Genomic DNA, 21,040 nt, shown 5'->3' on the forward strand with positions numbered 1-21,040 from the left:
ATGCACTATAGTAACAGTGTTTAGATGTCATAATATATATTGGGTGAGGAACAAGGCAAAAAGTACGTGTTTTTCTTACTTTTCTAAGTAAGCCAATTTACTTGGGAAATGAAGACTAAATGAACTACAACAACAATTAATTTTTATTCATTTTAACACAAATCACAAGGAAACTGCCATAATATGTATGAGCCACGTAAAAATAATTTTACAAAAATGTAGGTATAGTAACGTGATTCTATAGGACCAGGTTGACACCCTAGCAACGTGATGGTGAGTTTTGCAAACATTGAAAAAAATTACTAGTAAGATTTACTTAAAATGTATTTTGCACGTTTTTGCACACAGTTATTCTAAGTAATTTTTAATGGTATAAAATTAAGTAAAAATCTACAGTACTTAACTTCATGACATAATACTGATTAAAGTAAGTTAATAAATGTAACTTAAACATTTCAGTTAACCCAGTATCTTTTACTTAGTAAAATTTAAATGAACAACTATTAGACAACATCACCTTGCATTACTGTAAACAGAAACAAGATATAGAGCTGCACACGCATGCCTCAACACAATGCGCAAATCATGATGACGGTAACAATCAACAGATTTTTTTTTAAATTTTTTATCATGAATGGCTCATTTTGAGTAGAAAATGTACTTCAAGAAGTTACCAAATGTAACAACAAAATCAACAATAAAAACAGTGTAAATAAACTTGCAAAGAGTGAAACTATGCAAGTGCATTACTTTTTCAAGCCCGATGCACCAGCTTCAAAAATGTAAGTAAAATTTACTTACAGTATTTAATTTATCAGTGAAAATTACTTAAATTAGCAAACAAATATGACAAGGTTTTCTAATTTAGGATACAGTATATGATGACACATTGTAAAGATAACAAAAAATCAAATAATATTTACTTATAAGCTGCTAGAGCATACATTTTTACATGCTTGAATTGAGTACAAATGTAGAGTTAACTTAATATTTTCAAGTTCATGCTTAAACTAACTTATTCAGTATAGAAAGTACTTAATCGTTTCTGCTATATTACCTTTACTACATAATATTTTTTATCAGTGCAGGCAAGCATCACTGTAAAAATTGTAAATCCTTACAAGAGTAAGGTATCATTGATAGAGGTATCACAAGGTCTACATTTTAATTTGTACATCTATATTAAATATGCGCTGTATACGCTGCTTAAACCTGAGTCTTCTTTGTATGTGAATTTGCTCTGCTACAATTTATTCCGAAGCCTTCAGAACAGTTATCAGCTCTACGCATGACTGAGCACTTTCAGTACAAAATAATTTCCTATTCCATGCTCCAATAGCTCTCCTTATCCACCACAGACCACATCTAAATGGTTCTCCTAGGATTGTTTCACAGCTGAGTCCAACACATCATTGATGCATCATGGGAGCTTTGCACAGACCAGGTTTTTAATTAACCTTTTCTAATTTTCCCTTTTGTCACTGTTCTGTCCCTTTCTGACAAATGAAAATGCACTGTTGGGACTTAGTTTACAGTTTGGTGACAGTGACCAGCACACCCTGACTTGACCTTGGGGGTTAATCGTGATAAATCTAAGCAGGCTAAAAATGTGTTTTAATCAGGATTCAACCCATCACAGGAGATTGATTTGCTTTGTCAGAGCACTGATATGCTTGGATTAGTGCAATGGTTACAGAGGCAGAATTTACTTTTGGCGCCTGGCACATGTAATTTGTCTATTAAAGACACTTGAGAAAAGGGAATTCATCCAGGTGAAGGTGTATTGAAAGAGAAAATGGGCTGGCTTGATGGCTAATGACCATTCAATGGTGCTTACTCGAGTTCTCCCTGGACCCAAGATAGCAGTACAGGGCAACCTCTGCTTTGCTTGGCTGGGTGGGATGAACACTAGAGAGTATTTATGACTTTCACACAAATAACGACTAAAACGGCAGAAATTCTGTTCATAAAACATACTTTTCGCTTTGTATCTCACGTAATGCAATCTTACAATGACATCAAAATACTTTACTATACTGTATTATTTGAAAGGTCATACATTTTAAAGGTTGAATTACATAACCAACTACATTACTTCTTCTAAAAAGTAATCACATTACTACTTTCTTTACTTTCTAAAACACTTCTCCTAGAAAAGTTTGCATGCAGTAGCTCAACTGAAGTACAAGTCCAAGCGAGTGGACATGTGAGCCAAAAGTGAGCAATTTTTTGTTTTTGTTTTTTTCACCTCACATTTGCTTTTATGACACTAACGGTTAGGTTTAGTTTTAAGGTTAAGGGAAGGAACTTTGGTTTTGTTTATTTAAAACTCAGTAGAGCATTAACCTTCAAAACCTCATCTGTTTTTTTAATGTCACACTTGCTTTTTATGACACTGTTGGTTAGGTTTAAGGTTTAGGGTAAGGAGGTAGGTTTTATTGATTTAAAACTTGATCATTAACATTAAATCATTAACACTTTAAACCTCATCTGTTTGAGAAAACATCTAACTTACTTTTAGTGCCACTCTGTGGACATTTCACATCAGAACTGCAGCGACACAGTATGTGTAATAATCCACGTAATTTCATTTAGCAAAAATATTGCCAAGGTCACGTAATTTTCATGAGATCAGGCTGGAAATTTGTAAACATGCTAAACTAGGACTAATGTAAATAAATGACAACCATTACCAGATGTGAAGAACTGCTAAGGTAAAGGTAAAGAACTCGAGTTGTTTTTAACGCTAAACTTTGCAAGTTCTCGCGTGAACTTGCGAGCCACTGGGAACGAGCTTCTCTCATTTAATGTGCAATGGATGTCAAGATTTTAGCTAAAATTGAGCAGTGTTGGGTGTATCCGATTACAAAGTAGTTAGTTACTGTAATATAATTTTTTTTTAAAAAGTAGTTTAATGCATTACATTTTAAATTCTTGTAATCAGATTACAGTTACCGACTTTCAATTAAAGTAATTCAATGAATAATTTTAAGTACATTACTTACGCTAAAGGAATATGTATAATACATTTAAAATATGAATTCATTATTGAATATGTCAGTTAGCATTTCTGTGACAGCTGAAAGGTGTGACAATGAATGATGGGGAAATATAGACATTTTTAACTTTCCTAGGAGAAGTGTTTTAGAAAGTAAAGAAAGTAGTAATGTGATTACTTTTTAGAAGAAGTAATCAGTAAAGTAATCTGATTACATTATGGAGAAGTAATTTGCAGTGGATTGCTTATTTTGAGTAGCTTACCCAACACTAAAAAAATGACTTACAATTTGGGTTGTTTCTCACCAGAACCTATCGTATGTCTTCAGAAGTCTTGCAAATGGCAAAAACAAGCCATATGGACTACATTTATGATTCTTTTGGGTCCTTTTTTAAGCTTTAAAGTGAGGCACTATCCACTGCATTTGTACTGAAAAGACATGCTGTCACTGTATTTATTGAAACATCTCCTTTTCTGTTGCGAAAAAGAAAAAAGTAAAATGAGTTTAAGGATGAGTAAATAATTAAATTATGAATGATAATTTTTTGGGTGAACTATTACTTTAAGTCTAATGAACTATGAAAAAGCAAACTTGTGCGTACTAACATTTTCCTCAGGCCAGGAGAACAATGCAACTAACGTCAGAGCACCATAGTCATATAGCCCATTGCACACTGAAGCAGTGACTGATTCAGCCCAGGGCATGACAGAGATGGAAGCAGGATGCTTTTCTCAGTAAACTGTAGGAACCCAATAACTGCTTGATCTGAGTTTAAGTCCTTATGGGTCTCCAGACTGCATAATCTCCAGCCTCACTTTCTCATAAGTGAATGCCACCTTTCTGTTCTTTATCTTTTCATAACTGTACACTTGGGCAGAGTTGAACATAAATAATGTATAACACTTATCATCTATCTACACAGAAAGGTCAAAGAGACCTTCTCCTTAAATGCCTCCACACAAACACGCACATAGTATTGAGTCCTGATCAAATCTGATCAACATGACCTGTAATGTTCATATTTTCCTATTCTAATGCAACAAATCAATGTTTTGACCTATTTTTAAATCAAATACTATTATGTTTCCTCTACAGACAGCCATCTGTACCCTGGTCAGCTACCCTCAGAACCTGCCCAGACTTTGCTGTCCTGGTTTGTGAAGCTGTGTGCTATAAATAACAGCTCACCTGCCTTTCACTCTTTTACTTTTAACTTTCAATCAACAGTCCTCTGCACATACAGACAGGTGATGTGTTGAAATATTCATGAATCTAAATTGAACTCTTCTCTCTCTCAAGGGGATCAATAAATAAAAAGCAACAATGTTGTAGATGTTAAAATAATAATTTCCAAGTCTACGTTTATCTTAGATGCCTTGATGTTTCCTAGCAGTAAGAGATGCATGGCATTTTGACAAATGTCAGCCATGGCTGCTCTCGCAGACTGCTGTCTCTGCTTGTCACTTAATTCCTGTTCATTTAGACTGAATGATGACAGGTAATTTGCAATTTCAAAACTGGGTACTTACCTTTTCCAGCGATGACTGGGTACAATAAAATCCGCCAGGAAGCAGTACAGGCAACTGGTATAAGGGTTTAAGGGATAGTTCACCTAAAAATGAAGTACTGTCATTATGTACTCTCCCTTGTGTTGTTCCAAACCCATATGCTGATCATTTTTTTCTATGGAACACAAAAGATGTTATGCAAGAATCTAAGCCTCAGTCACTATTCACTTACATTGCATCTTTTTTCCCAGCCTGATCCCATGATGACATTTTTGCAAACCAAAATGACATGCTGTATTACACATTTGGCAGCAGTTTCCAAGTGAAATGTCCAGCAAGAGGTGCCAAATCTAATTAAATTATGTTGTAATCAGATGAGGTTTTTAATAGTGAATTTTAGAGGGATGTTTTATTGAGTAAAACGGACCTCCCTAACCTAAAACTTTAGCCTAACCCTAACAAATATTGCCCTGAAAGATAAATGAGAGGTGAACAAAACAGACATCCTTACCCTAAATTAATGCCGAAACTTAACAAATAGTGTTCTTGGCACAAAAGTGACTTTCTGAAGCAATGACATAATTTCATGTCGCTTCTATGACACTTGTGCCTCACATGTCAGCTTTCATGCTTGGCTGGGCTCAAACCACAATCCTCCAGGTTCAAAATCCAACACTCTATCTGGTGAGCTACCGCAGAATCTAATCACACTTGAATAAGTGTGTAAATGCACATGTGTCTGTTGAAGAAACATTAAAATTTAGTTTTTCAAATGACGAGTTAGAGTAAAAGTGTTTCGACATCATAACATGGCAGTGTGGGAAAAATGTTTTTATCAAGTCATTATCAGCAACTGAACTCATGATTTGTGTGAAAGTAAATTAAACGCACTGTTGTTGTAGCACCTCTTCTGCATTGAAACATAGAATGTGGCACATAAAACTCAGTTTGCAACATTTTTGTTATAGTAATGTTTATTCTATGAGACTAGGTTGTTTTTCCCCCACAATAACAGTGAATAGTGAGGCTGTCGGTCCCTTTCATTCTGCCTAAAATCTCCTTGTGTATTCCATGGAATGAAGAAAGTTGCACAGGTTTGGAACAACTTGAGGGTGAATTAACAAATGACAATGAATAATGAATTTTCATTTTTGGGCAAACTATCCCATTAAGAAGCCTATTCCAAATGGGCACTCTAAAGATGTTACATCCAACTGTATGTACATCTATCACATGGTGATAGACAAAATGGTGAGAACAAGTTCATTAGAGCTCTGGGAATTATAAAAAGGCATTATCTAGTCAATTTCTTTTATGATATTTACATTTATTACATGGCGCTTTGGAAAACTTGATTCTGATTGTTCAACTGCGGCCTTGTGCACTCAAATTCTTTTCAGAATGACAATTAAACTGATGTCCCAGGCAACCGATTTACTTTTATGTCTCTCGTATCACTTTGCAGCCTTTTTCTTTTAACAAAATACAATTATTTCAACTCAAATCAACAGTTCACGTCCATGTATTTATTTATTTAGCAAGTGCCTGTGTATAATGTGGCATAGTGTGCAGTCATTTACACAAGACTCCAGGGGTTCTGATCACCTTGCTGGGCTTTATAGTGTAATAATGACCGTCTGACATTACATTATTTCTTACAGATATGCTATTACCATGTGAAGCTGTAGAGACAATAAATTATTTGTTTTATTATTTGCTTTTTATTGGGCTAATTTAGTTTTTTAGGTCATGTTATATCAACTTACAATAAACACATTATACATTAAGTTACATATGCACAGATTTTCCCAGTGGGAACATTAGACATTAGGATAAGTACTGTAGATCTGTCCCACCAGTGCTGTTTGGGTTGACTCAACTGTCTGCTACTAGAAATGGCTGCTTAGGCAACTCTGGTAAATAGCTGGGGGATAAAGATAGTGCCCACAGGTACAATAAGCTGAGGAAGTGAAAAAGGAGTCTAAAATTAACAACGAGTTCTAAGACTTATTTAAGAGGTCAATGAGTGTCTGCCATCAGCAGAATGTACAGTGAAATACAGTATAATGCCAGACACTATCATATCTTGGTCCAAAGGACGGAAAGAATGGATTTCAATAATGAATGCAAAACATTTTGTGTGATCAAAAAGGTGTTCTTTAAATAAAAGAGATGATACTGTGAATTGAAAGTGTTTGGTTGTGGGTTGTTTCTGGGAGTGACAAAGCCAGGCATTCTGAAGCTGCCCGGACTCAATAAAGACACACCGAAGGTCATTAAAGCTGTTCAGGATAATATACAAGAAAGGAAGAAGCTGAACAAACATCTCTAGAAGGGAACATTTTGCAAGGTCTCTTGGTCTCGGGCATGATTGGGACTTTATTGTAATGTCTAAATGCTGTGGTGTGTAGAGATCTTTTTACTGTATTCTAAACTGTGGCAGAATCCATTGGCATCTGCCTTGCTACCCAGTAAGTCAAATGATTTACCATTCATGCAATGTTTTTTAAGAAGTTTCAACATACAGTACTGGTTTCAGTTTTCAAGGCACCATACAGTCATATCTAATGATCTAGATTGAATTCAATTGAGCTTTAGAGATAAACAATAAAATATTTAATGACTACAAAGTTTATTTCTCTGTAGGAATAGAATAATTTTGAATTCATGAATTAATTTACTTCTTTCACTGAAAACCCTTATATGTTGTCTGAACTCAAATGACTGAGTAAACTCATTCCATCAGTTGTATTTAGTAATGGTGTCTCCAATCTTGTGTAATTAAGTTCACTTAACTTGGTGTTCATACAGAATGAACCTCAATATCGATATTTAAGTCCTTTTTACTATCGATCGCCGCTTTCACTTTCACATTCTTCTTCTTTTATTTTTGGTGATTTGCATTCTTCATGCATATCACCAACTACTGGGTAGGGAGAAGAATTTATGGTAAAAACAAACTTATATATTGATCTGTTTCTCACCCAAACCTATCAAATCACTTCTGAAGATAAGGATTTAACCACTGGAATATTATGGATTATTTTATGCTGCCTTTATGTGCATTTTGGAACTTCACAATTTTGGTCACCATTCACTTGCATTTTATGGACTTACAGAGCTGAAATATTCTTCTGAAAATCTTTGTTTGTGTTCTGCAGAAGAAAGAAAGTCATACTGTCATCTGGGATGGCACAAGGGTGAGTAAATTATGAGAGAATTTTCATTTTTGGGTGAACTATCCCTTTAACTATTTAAGTTAAGGTAACTAGATGCAAGTAGACTCAGATTTGCTATTTAAATATTGTTGTTTCTACTTAATAATTTTCATTTAATTTACTCAAATTTAGATCATAACTGATTCTAGGAGAATCATAAAATAACCTTAATTCTACACAGAAATGTAAATATGCCTGTACTTCATTTGCACATGCACAAGGAGAACTGAGATAATGTTAACAGGCTTAAAATTAACTAAAGGTGGCACAGATCACTTGAATGGTGACATTACAAGACAACTATATAAAAGAATATTAATAATAATAAAATAATAATAATAATACTACAAAAATATTTCAAGCACAAGGGATTATGGATATTTCCCATAGCCTAAACATCTTAAATCTATAGATTATTAAGATAAATAAGATCAAGGAGCATACATATTTGAGTTGTGAGCCCAACACTTGACATTTCAAGTGATGTTTAATTTAGACAACTTGGTTTTTCCAGTAATGACATCGTTAGGATTTACAGTGTTCAACCATTCCATCAGATACCTTTCTAGCTCTGTATATTACCTGTGAAGGCAGTATTTTTCTTGTTTTGGACACAGCCGTAATGCTCTTAATAGCATTGAAACATCTAATGGTTTTAAACTACATTACCCACATTGCAACTCAAGCAATTAAGGTAATAATGATGCGTTCAATGATGCCTTCTCATGCTATCAGAATGATCCTAAATATGAGTTTCCTATTCTGAAGTTGCACATGAACGACCCCTCAAGTCGTAATTACAACTGGGAAGGTCTGAGATAATTCTAATAGCCAAGTTTCCAAGGTGGGAGGAGTCGTAAACTTTCAACATGGCGGAGGAGGGTACGGTTGCTGTAGTGAATGACAGGTTTTATTCATTTTTCTAAATACAGCTAATTGTTAACGCTTGCAGTTTCGGGATTATTCATGTATTTTAGCAACCATTTGATGCATTTTGTAAATTTTTACACAGTGAAAATAACTGTTGACCAAAATTCCATTATCATCTGCAGGCTAACTTAGTAATATGTATGAATGAACCTGGTGTCGTCAATGTTTCCTGTTCTTTCCGACAACAAAGCATTTGAATGCAACATACTCATAAGTACCACTTCAGAAGTGGGAAGTAGGATAATTCTGATAGCACATGAAGGCAGCACAAGTACTCCTGGGAAGTTCATACTTACGAGGTTGGAAATCGGAAATACGATGTAATATGTGTTCAAATGGTTTAAGTTGGAAAGAACGAATCTGTTTTGCAATTTCATATTTATTTATCTATTTTTCACTTGCGCAAGGCAGGAAGCTTTTTTAGCACCAATGCAACAAAATAGAGAGCAAAGCCATATCTTAGGTGTGTAATTAATGCTTTATCTACCTATTATATCATTCTTGAGCATCCACATATAATGATGGGAAATGAAGTTGTGTTGCAAATGCTTGCAGTGCATTAATAAGCTAAATTAGTCTTATTTTCTGGCAAGTTTTATCGTTATTCTTCATTAATAATACAAAAAATGCAAACAAACTAAACTGCACAGTCAAAATCATCAGGTAAAACTAATTTATTGGCAATAACAATTTGCCTCCGCCATAATTCTTAAATCGACACACTCCCAACTTGGAAAGTCGGGGTTCAAAGAAAATCCAGAGTTACCCACTCGTAATTACGACTTTGCGGTGGCGTTCATGTGTGTTCAACTCGTAAATATGATCGCTCCAAAATGAGTTGAAAACACCATAAGTTGCTCCTGGCAAAGATGTTGGCTTTGTGGTAAACACATTCTGTAACTATGAATGGGTATTTTATAACTCATTTATGGCACTGCCATAAACACTGTGGTGGTGAGTAATTTCTGGCTTTGGATTTCACACTTTAATTATCCCCAAAACTGCATAGAGTTTGTTTGAAACTGGATTCATTGCATCACTTATTGAAAAGTCACGAATTCAGTTCTATTATGTTTCTCTTAGGGAACAAATCATAAAACATTACATTTAATAAGAATCTGCAAATTATGTGCTTGGCACATAACACATGTGAATTTTCTTTTTCACATGTTGTTCTTAAGAGAAAAACATAATGGGTTGTAGACATTGGTTCACATTTTTCCTTTCATTCCTTATTGCCCCTTCATATAAAGGATCGTTATTGACAGCACCTCTTATCAGTTGCATTCATAACATAAAAACATCAAAGCACACAAATAATATTTTAACTTAATTTTACAAGGAGCAGGAACCGGTTTTATAAGACTTGCGCGTGTATGACACATGGGTATGGTTTTGACAAGTATGCTTCCCATGCTGTGCTGTGATGGTTTCACCTGTCAGCTGTCACTGACAGACTACTCATTATGTTGAGTCATTTTATATTCTGCAGTCATGGCAAAATAAGGAGATAATGTAGTCTTTTCTGGGTTCATATGATGAGGCATTTACATCAGTTGCTAAATCATTTTGCAAACAATCAGGGTTGTATGCAGGACTGGATAAATATTCTCATGAGATGTCCCAACCAATAATGCATATGTCACATCCATTCATCTCACCTTTCCTTCATGTTCTCAGACTTTTAGTTTAACCCCTTCATGGACCGTCATGTTGTAGTTGTTCCCCACACTACAATTCCCAGCAAGCACCATCATCATTAGTTTCACCTGTTTTCCATCAGTGTTCACAACTGTTCCTCCTGTTGTGAGTTCCCATGCCTTTATATATTCGCTGGTGTTTCCTCACTCATTGTCTAGTCTCATCCATTGTAGCATTGAGCTAAGTAGTTCCTTTGTTCATCAAGGCTTGTGTTATTTGTATATTCATCTTCTTCATTAAATACTGCATTTGGGTTCACTAACATCTCTCTCTCCTTGTTCATTTCTGACAGTACAGACCTTAGTATTTTACCTTATCGATTGAATTGTATTCTTCAATCTAGGCTGTTGAGCATCATGGCAATCTGCATTCCCTTTTGAAATATTCAAATAACATGTGGACATGCAGAATATTTCTGTTACGAATTTACTAAAGCTATGCCATGATCTAGAAATAAGTAACAAGATTTAAGATCCATGTAAACCAGTCTTGAATGTTTGCTAACATGCTTGGATTGTTGTTAAATGAAAATATGATTATCTTTGGATTTATTGCATTTTTGTTATGCCAGTGCCATAGGGTTTGTGGCTCCAAAATACATATTTGCAATTTTGGATTTAAACTATATTTTAAAACCTGAAAATTGTGTTTAAGGGAAATATGGAATATTCTGCACAGTTGGTCACAAATCAAAAAAAGCACATTTTTAACTCTTTTCTGAGGTGGTGGTATGAAGGTAAAATGGTGCCTAAATGATTTGCATGCATAGAGTAAGATTTGAGAAAGCATAAATAAAAATGCAAGTGTAAAAATAAATTGCATGCGCACAGAACATTTTGTAAAGGTGTAAATCAAGTTGCAAACATGATAAAAAAATATTAGCAATATTTTTATGCTTTGCATAAGTGTAATTCATGTGTTATTAATCTGTAATTACATATTAACACAAAGTAAATTTGGTGTGTATTCCTCTGACTTCCTTTTCACGCTTACACTTTTGGCACTAATTTTGCACTTAAACATGACCAAAAAAACATTGCGAACCTGCAATCAGCAATATGCAAGCAAAGAAAAGGTGTCATGATCAGCAAAACAGATTTACAGCGTAGAATCAGTCTGTATGTGTAGAATAAACTACAGCAAACGTGTAAATGACTTGTGTTTGTGGCATAAATATTTTCCAAAAATAATCTGATATACACTGTTCTGTCTTCCCTTAGTTGCGCTCACACTTTTGGCACAAATTTCTCACTGAAAAGAGTTTTGCAAGCACGAGGGGGAAGGCGGGTCAACCTGCTTCTAGTAACCAATCAAATGAGGTTTACCCTGATTGTTTTAACAACGTGACAGACCATTTCTTCTTCATAAGGCTCAGCGTCGTTCCTCTGGGTATCTCTCCTCTATTAAATATTAAACTGAAATATTAATACATACACGATTTCATTATATTTATTATTAATTATCATTGGCCAGGCATTTTGGTGAATAGATGGAATTAGCTGGTATCACAGAACTCATGCTAGAAAACATATTAATAAAGTAAGCCTTAAAAAAACTAAACTCTGTGAACAGATAGATAGATAGTTTACTTATATAATTTTGTTTTTTAGAATGAGTTCAGTGATACCAGCAAGGTCCGTCCATCCGTCCATCCATCCATCCATCCATCCATCCACCATGCCAATGATAATTGAAAGTAATTAAAATATAATTAAAATATATCTATAAATGGTGTCAGCTCAACTTTACACTCACAATAAAAAACGTGTATTTATTAATATTTCAGTTTAATATTTAAGAGAGGAGAGATAACCAGAGGACCAATGCTGTGAATCCGGTTTGCTGTTCATGACACCCTTTCTTTGCTTGCATATCGCTGATTGCAGATTTGCAATGTTTTTGGTCATGTTTAGGTGCAAAAACAGTGCCAAAAGTGTAAGCACGAAAAAAAGTCAGAAGAATACACACCAAATTTACTTTGTGTTGATACGCAATTACAGATTAATAACACATGAATTACACGTATGCAAAGCATTAAAGTATTGCTAATATATTTTTCTTATGCTTGCAACTTGATTGACACCTTTACAAAATGTTCTGTGCACATGCAATTTATTTTTATGCTTGCAATTTTTATTTACGCTTTCACAAATCTTACTCTGTGCATGCTAATTTTTCTATCAGGCTTGTAACTCCATTTACGCTTTTACAAATCTTACTCTGCACATGAAAATCATTTAGGCACTATTTTACCTTCATATGGTGGTACATCCATATAAGTATTTTCTGCCTAACAAGGTGTGATACCCATGTTTATGCCTCATGTTGAAGGTAGGTCAAAGAAGCGCTTATTTCAAACATGCACGACAGCTTGAAGTACCAGTAGATCATCCTGAAGGAGTGTCCAGCAGTCAGTCAGATTTGGGTGGAGCGAGCTGGACTCGCAATCCAATCAGCGCAAAGCTGCTGTCTTATAGCTGTTGTGTGCATTTCACTTTTACACACACACACACACACACGGCAAACGCCTGATACACTGAAGCATCAACAAGTATGGTAAGTCAAAATGATAAAAAAAAACTGTAACTTATTACTGGTGTTTTTATTTTGAAACTACACGTAAAGGCTTAAACGCGATAATTTTGTTGCATTTTAGGCAACGTTATAGTTTTTTGTTGTTGTTGCTGTTGTCTGTCTTTAAGAGCAACAACATATATATATTTTTTTTATTATTTATTTATTTTATTTTTTTCGTTGAACCCTATTGCATTATTATTCGGTCTGTTATTTTTTTATTGAATGGATAAGATAATGGTTTTAATGCCACATTTAAAGATTATATTGTAAATCGGTATGCTAGAACAACTCCCTGCCTATTTGACTGTGTATATTAATAATAGTCTAGTAAGTGCAATATGTCTGAATTGTTTCTTTCAGTTATACATTTGCATCAGCATTATTCAGACAGGATTTTGTTCACATGAGTAGCCAGCTCGTAAACTTGCCAAGATCCGTTTTATTTGCAAATCGCTCTTTTTTTATTTGCAAATGGCTCTTAGTGTTTCTCTCCCACTTTATTTCTAAAATATGCGGTGATTACAGTATATTTGTTTCATATCAGTTTCCTTTCTCGTATTCAGCCAGTTTTCATAACAGTAGGCTATTAAGTGTGTATTAGTCAAGCTCGCTTTCGTAACACACCTTAATAGATGAACTCCGATGAAATCCTTTCAGATTTTAAAGTGACTTGTGATTTTAACATTCATCACAATAGGCAACAACAGTTACAGACCTGCTGTAGATCCTGTAATCAATCCTGAGCAGCCAGTGTTGCCTATTGCTCACTTCATTTTTTTTTTTTTTTTTTTTTTACAATGATACATTCCACATGTCTCGAGCGCACCCTGTGATAAAGTTTCATCGGAAAGAATGGAAGTCGCCTCACTACAGGATGTGCTCCGCATATTAATGTTTTCTACCTGCCTTTTGGCCACTTGTAAAATGAGCTGCAGTCTTAGCAAGAGTTTGTGACCGAGTGCAAACTACCCGTGTAGACTGGATGTTCAAGAGGCAGTCGTGATCTGATTTATCGGCACAATGTCTTAAGTGTTATCATGATTCATTGTAGTAATGAATTAATGAAAGTATTCTTCTCCCTACTTGCCAATTTAAAAGGGCTGTAGGCTATTTTTTTTTAAATTACATTAATTAAATGTCCGTACTACTTTAAATATGTGTCTAAACAAACCGCTCTTGTCTCTGTTTTGGCGATTGTTTGTTAAGAGTTGGAGGAGCAGCCCGCCATTTTTTTCTTTCTTTTCTTTTTCTTTTTCTTTTTTAGCCAGTCAGTGACTGCTCTCTGCCCTTACCTGTTCGGTTTAGTACAGGTTTACTGACATATCTTCAGATGGTTTGAGAGATGGCGTGGCTATGTTCGGAAAGAAATATTAGCTTACTCAGTATGTCGAACTACAGTGCTCATCTGTCAAAGTGTACTTAGTCAAATAACTGAAGGAAGGATGTCCAAAAGGAAGTGTTATATACATTGTGTGTCACCTCAGTCTTTCATAGCAGGCGTGGAGCAATGCTTTTCCGATTAAATGGGCTGTCACAACACACTTTGCACAGTCCATTCACTCCCATTTAAACACATCTGAACACGGGGGACCGGAAACGCAAATTTCATAAGACGCTGCGTGCTGAAGTTCAAGCTTGGTGAACTCGGAACTGCGAATCTGGATGATGAGAGGACGTGTGACCAATAGAAGATCGAAACGTCACACACTGACCTCTTGGCTCAATTCAAAGGATACATATTTAAAAGCTGCATTCTTTTATTGTTGCTGGAAAGTGAGTAGACGGTATTTTCTAACATTTTGAACATAATATTATTTGTTATTTAGGAAGTGTTATTTACTAAAACCAGATATGATGTGAAATCATATCCTGGACCATTGCGTTGTCTGTTCAAAGTCTAGTGTGACTGCATCCTGAATGAAGCCGAACTACAAACACTTGTGCAGCGTCTGAATATTCATACTTCCCTAATATATAGTATGCCCAAAACAGTATGCCAAAGAAGAAGTATGTCCAAATCCTCAGTATTTATAAAACAGTAACCGAGAAATATCCGGATGACCTAGTTACTATTTTCGGCGAGATTCTGAAGTGCGGATCAACTGGACACTGTACAATCCTGAAAGGCCTCAGGAGCTAAGGGAGATATCACTGTATTAAAACAAAAAAACGGCAGAGAACTGCAAGTCGAATGGCTTTTCTCAACTGTAGGTGCTATATATTCCAAGGAAGTTGTTCCTTGTGCTTAAATGTGCTTGTTTATCAAAGTAGACTAGTTCTGCGGTTGTCGTATTGCGTTATATATTCGCATCACGGGACAATTCCCACGTTCCAAGATGAAGTGTGTCCGGAATCTATTCATACTACTCGCATGCTTACCTAAAGAACATTTTACTGGCCAAGAAGTGCGTCCTTCATCAAGTATAGTACATACTCTGACAGTACAAAATTTCGGATGCAGCTATTTTTTAGGTCTGTTAGTCAGCAAAAATCGGACTGCTACAATTTGAGTCAGACTGAGCGTTTACATGACATTTTAAAAAGACAAATGATTAATTTCAGCCAGACTGAAATTGAATGTTTAAAGTACATGTAAACGTACTGACTGTTTACTGCTTACTGTTTTTTAAAAATAGCAAAAAATTAGATATTATTTCCATGCTACAGAAAATACATCATAGTAGTATGCTACATTTTTGTCACATGACTTTATCACAAACTGGTTATGTTGTATTTTTAATTCAGTTTTGTGTAAAAATGTGTTACCTTTTGCAGTCCATTAAAAAACGGACTCGAAAAAGTGATTTTTGTTCATTTGTCTTAGTGGAAATGGAAGGTCAAGTCAAACATAAGGCATTGTGGGATACATAATTCTGTGCAGCATGTTCTGCTGTATACTGAATAATATTTCTACTAATGTTTAGCAGAAGTAGTACATCATCCTGGTGTTATGTGCAAACAGAAACTTGGTATACTGTGCACACTATACAGACTATATACTGCAGAATAGTATGCTATTCTGAACATAGCATATGACTAGTGGAACAGCACCTTTGAAAATATGAACTTAGGAAATATCGGGATTTTAAGAACTTGTAGGAGCCTGATTAGTTGTTTTTCCTCTTTGCTGCATAGTTGAATCTACTGTATACCATATTTCTAGTTCCTGTTTTTCAATTAACTGTCATATACTGTAATCAACTATCAGAAGCAGTAACCTTAAAAACTATGATTATGTGAGCTCTCTGCAACTTTAAGTAAGAAATATTCCTCTAAGCCACAACATCTTGTATTCAGATAAGGGACTGAGCCACCTAAAACTGAAATCCTAGAATATCCCCTGCTTTATTGCATCATTAAAAGTTCTGATTGCCATCACTGAGAAATTTAAATAAATGAGATCCTTTAAAAATCCTTTATAATATAATTAGATTATATGTAGCATAACCAATGAATTTGACTGCAAGATCATGAGATTTAAGTTATATTGATTTGTCACGGATGGAGCAATTTTAGGTCAGAGCACTGTGTTTTGTGCTTTGTAACATGCAAAGAAATCAACAATGTGTTAATCCACTAGCTCTGTGTTTGTTTTTGTGTGTGATTCTTCTCTGCTTTTGTTCTTGCAGTTCGCAGATTTGGCGGGAAGGATGTTAAATACATGGAGCCCCCTTCACATCTTTCTTCTTTAAAACTTGGCTCTTGAACATTTCCTTGTCAAATATTTAATTGCCTTTCAGATCTTGATGGAGTCATTTGGATTCTCTCCAATACATTCACAATGAATTGCAACGTGTGCTAAATTTCGTTCTATGGCTTTGTGCTCAACATTCATAACAATGGCTTCCAACACCTAAAAATTAAAAATGGTAGAAAGTGCATTAATGAGGAAACCCTGCCACTATGGAAATTACCCTGAGAACTCTTATGTTTATTTGTTTTTAATTTTATAATATGACATGGATTAATAATTATTGCCCTTGAACTGTAGTGAGCATTCAGAGAGAAAGTATCTGGACATGACTTTCCCTGGAGGGACTCGTGTGTCAAGGAAAGTTTTCATCCCTCATGTCTGTACCCTTATCTTGGGATCACTTTTCTCAGTGATTTTTTTGAGTGTGATGGGTTCTGCTTGTCCCAAGAGCTGCCACTGCTCTGAAAGGAATGGTTTGACAGTAGTGCAGTGTTCCTCTCGCAACCTAGAGGAGATACCCCCAGACCTTCCTCACGATACCGTGTCACTTCTGCTGTCCTCCAATCACATCACCAAAATCCCCAACCAGGCTTTCAAAAACCTTCCCTGGCTTCAAGAGCTTGACTTGTCGAGGAATGCTATTGACACAGTGGATGCTGGGGCTTTTCAGGGTGTTGCTGAGAGCTTGCGGGCCCTCAATCTGTCCCATAACCATATGCGAAGCGTACCAAAGGAGACCTTTGCTCGGCTGAATGCTAAAATCAGCCTGTCCAACAACCCATGGCACTGTGAGTGCACCCTACAGGAGGTGTTGCGTGAACTCCAGCTGGATCCTGAAACTGTGAATGAGGTGAGTTGCCACACCTCTGTCCAGGAGGAGTATGCGGGCAAGCCTGTTATCCAAGTGTTGGATTCGGGCATAAACTTTTGTAACTTCCACCACAAGACTACCGATGTGGCCATGTTTGTCACAATGTTTGGTTGGTTCACAATGGTGATTGCTTATGTCATCTATTATGTACGGCACAACCAGGAAGATGCCAGGAGACATCTGGAGTACCTCAAGTCTCTGCCAAGTAGCTCCCAAATTAGTAAGGACTTTGACACAATCAGCACTGTTCTCTAGCATCAATCAATGCAGTGTAGAAGCAAATATGTTTGGCATAGTAATGATGGCACAACAGCAAGCCTTATCATTTCCAATTGCTTCCCAAGGACCTAGTATGTAATTTTGTTGATCATTTGATTTGATTGTAAATGGTTTTCATGGATGTTTGCACAATGAATGTTTTGACAATTGTTCTGTCAATATAGTTTCAGGACAACTCATAATAATATGTAAGAGATAGCGAAATTGTAAGATTATCGTACGACTTGGTTCGTACGGAAAGGTATGGTTTTTATTCCCATAGATACCAACCAAACAATAGAATTTCAAATTAATACAATATAGGCATCAAATTTCTCTAGCCCCCTATCCAACACTTAATTTTAAGAAAGGAAATGTCTGAGAACAAATTTGGTCACTCATTCCAAATTTTTTGCAATACAGTTCACTGATGTACGTCAGTAACACCTTCCCTTGACTTTTTCTAAGCCACAATGTCTTTTTTGTTGTTTTGTTTTTATTTTATTTATTTTTTTACCGTGGTACACAACAGTGATTGTCCTATTAAAATCATAGTTAAGTTTAGGGTTTGGGAAAAGGGGTTAAACTTTGTTTAGATTTAGGTTAGGGATTATGCTTTATGGTTAGGTTTTGGTTGGGGGTTAAACTTAGGAAATATCGTAAGAACACTCATTCAGAAGCCCATTGTTTATCTTTCTTCAACAGTACACAACAGTGATTTTTCTTTTAAAATCATCATAGGTTTGCGTAATGGGTTAGACTTCATGGTTAGGTTTATGTTTGGGATATGTTTGGGAAGCCAACTTATATGATTTCACCTTCTTGTTGTATTATTACAACTTGTTGTGAGACCGGGTTGTTCTGTTGTGGCCAACTGGTGCCTCACCGCAGGTTCTGCAAAAGCTCCAATTTCTTTACAGGGGCTTAAATTACAGTTTCCTAAAATGATTTGTCAGTTTGTGTTCTAATTTAATTACATTTAACAACCAAGAACTAAATGCTGGATTTATGGTCCATTTTATTTTCCTTTCTTTATGGTGTTGTGTTAATGAATTGAATTTTCAGAGCAAGTACATCACTACCAGAAACCCATCAGTTGAGCTTTGCCTTTTTATCTGGAAAGTTGGCAGCTCACCCCATTCTAAATGCTCAAGTGCCTACTCCCTGGTACCTCAACACCAATACACTGTGCATTGGGCATTATTTGGTGTGTTTTCTCTCTGTTCCTTACAATTGAAGAAAAAAATCTTTGAATGAATGTTACGTCCCAGTACATAATCTTTGTTGGGGACCTGTGTGTGCTGCCTGTGTGTGTGCTTCTTTGTTATTTTCACCCTACTTTGCTATCACAGGATCAGTGACACCAGCTTGCTTCAATTACCATCAATGGGTGTGGCTCTCCTGATTCGCTCCTGGAGGATGGCACACCAGTATAAAAGCGTGCCTGGTGGAACTAGAGAGGGGAGACAGGAGATACTTCCATGCAGTTGCCCTTGCTGAGATTACCTGTCTCAGATGTTTTTGTGTTGTTGAAATATTAACTCCAAGCCTGTAGCTGTTGATTCATGTATGTATTAATACTTGCTAAACATTCCTGTGAAGCAGGGTTTATTTGTTGTTTAGCTCTCCTGTTGTATTGCCATTCTTGCTAAGCTAATTGGTTTATGCTTAGTTCTGGAGGAAGCTGTAGGGAGTTGGGTGCCATTTTCTTTGTATACCTTTTTCTCCTGTTTTTATGTATAGAGAGGGCGCAAGTTGTAGCCCTGTGTCTTTTTGTTGTATTTTCTCTTTGAAAGCTTTAGTTTTCATGAAATGGCTAGAAGCTTGTTTTGTTTTGGCCTGGCCCTCTCTTGAGCTAATTTTGCTTTCCCCCCCCCCCCATCTTTTTTTTATTATTTATTTATTTATTTATTTATTTATTTTTAAATCTAGCTGAGCAATACTTTTAATAAATCTGACACTCCTTCAAATTGTGTCATCTGGAAAGTGCTGGGGTGAGAGATGGGAGCTCAGACAAGTACAACACTTATTTATTTACATTTTAGTTTTGTTACTCCTCTACCCTAGACAGGGGAGGATGTAACATATTGAGGCAATTTCTGTTGCACTGTGTTTATTAGAGCAGTGTCATTTTCAGATATTTAAGTGTAAATCTTCATGTATTTGAAGGATTTCTCTGATCTTTGTCAATGCAAGTGTTGTACTGTATATAAATAGAAGATATCAGATGATATGCAAAAAAGGAATGTATTTGTTTATTATAGGAAAAAGGGCTCGAGTCTTTTCATCTGAACATAATGTGTGTTTATGTAGTGAGTCCACATGTATCAGTTAGTTCATCATTGTACAAGCCTTTCTGCAGTAGTGTATATAATTGCAACATAAGAAAATAAAATGTTATATGAAGACTCTGCCTTTCTTGTCTTTTGGAGCAATCGACCAGAGCGAGATTCCTGCTAAACACGAGCATTTTAGCCTTATGTAGAAGGTACTTATCTGGACGCTGTGCAATTACCAGCTGTGGAAAGCAGTCATTAAAGGGATTTAAAATGTTGGTGTACATTTTCTAGTGATCTTAGCAGCACTACTACAGTAAATCATAAGCAAATGATTTTGTACTGCGTGAATAATACAACTGATGTGAATCACAGTCAAGGGACCAGCATGGTTGCTTGTAATAATCCCCTTTGAAATTGTATTTGAAAATATTTTGAGTAGCTTTCAACAAAGAATGAGTTTTTAAAGACATGTTCAATTGTATTCTTCAATTGTATTTGTGTTTGTTCTAAGTGCAAAATAATGCCTTACATTTTTTTTTTTTTTTTGTACCTTCAGAGTTTTCATGAATCAACCTGCTGAGAGTAAATGTTATGATTACTTTACTGTCCAGGGTTCCTGTAGCTTTAGATCAATAGCACATTCATTACAGGGAAAGGTTTGGAATGCTGCAGTAAACTTTAAGGCATGCTGTTCTGGGACTGCTGTAGATGGCATCTTCAATACAGTGAAGATCTATCAAATCAAAGAAAAGAGGAAGTGCCTTTGGTTGTGCTGGTGTCTTTAAACAAAACATTGGGTTGTCCACCTCAGCACTGACCAGAGTGTCAGAACAAAGTCAGCCACGACAGCCCTCAGTACCCAGAAAGTCCAGGGGCATTCACGACAATGCCCCAATCCCTCAGGGCTGCAATTGCCCCTCCCGTGGTTGAGTTCTCCTTCCAATGACACTCCATGCCAGGGAGCTCCTCCTCTGGGCCCTGCCACTATGCTGACATCCAGCAGTG

General features: G+C 35.9%; 1 protein-coding gene across 2 annotated transcripts; it reads left to right on the forward strand.

Moving 5' to 3' along the window:
- Positions 1-12,874: 12,874 nt before the first annotated feature.
- lrrc3 (leucine rich repeat containing 3) lies at positions 12,875-20,115 on the forward strand. Of its 2 annotated transcripts, none has more exons than XM_051709154.1 (2): positions 12,875-12,912; positions 16,563-20,115. In XM_051709154.1, the coding sequence occupies exon 2, from the start codon at positions 16,953-16,955 to the stop codon at positions 17,751-17,753; it is 801 nt and encodes a 266-aa protein (XP_051565114.1). In that variant the 5' UTR covers positions 12,875-12,912; positions 16,563-16,952; the 3' UTR covers positions 17,754-20,115. The 2 variants fall into 2 exon arrangements, with proteins under 2 accessions (XP_051565114.1, XP_051565115.1); XM_051709155.1 differs by lacking the exon at positions 12,875-12,912 and adding an exon at positions 14,663-14,706.
- The last annotated feature ends 925 nt before the right edge of the window (positions 20,116-21,040 follow it).

Source organism: Myxocyprinus asiaticus, chromosome 10 (assembly GCF_019703515.2).
Source record: "Myxocyprinus asiaticus isolate MX2 ecotype Aquarium Trade chromosome 10, UBuf_Myxa_2, whole genome shotgun sequence".
Lineage (NCBI taxonomy): Eukaryota > Metazoa > Chordata > Actinopteri > Cypriniformes > Catostomidae > Myxocyprinus > Myxocyprinus asiaticus.

Bases quoted from the DNA above. Each gene is read 5' to 3' on its own strand.
- lrrc3 (XM_051709154.1), top strand. From the start codon at position 16,953: ATGACTTTCCCTGGAGGGACTCGTGTGTCAAGGAAAGTTTTCATCCCT.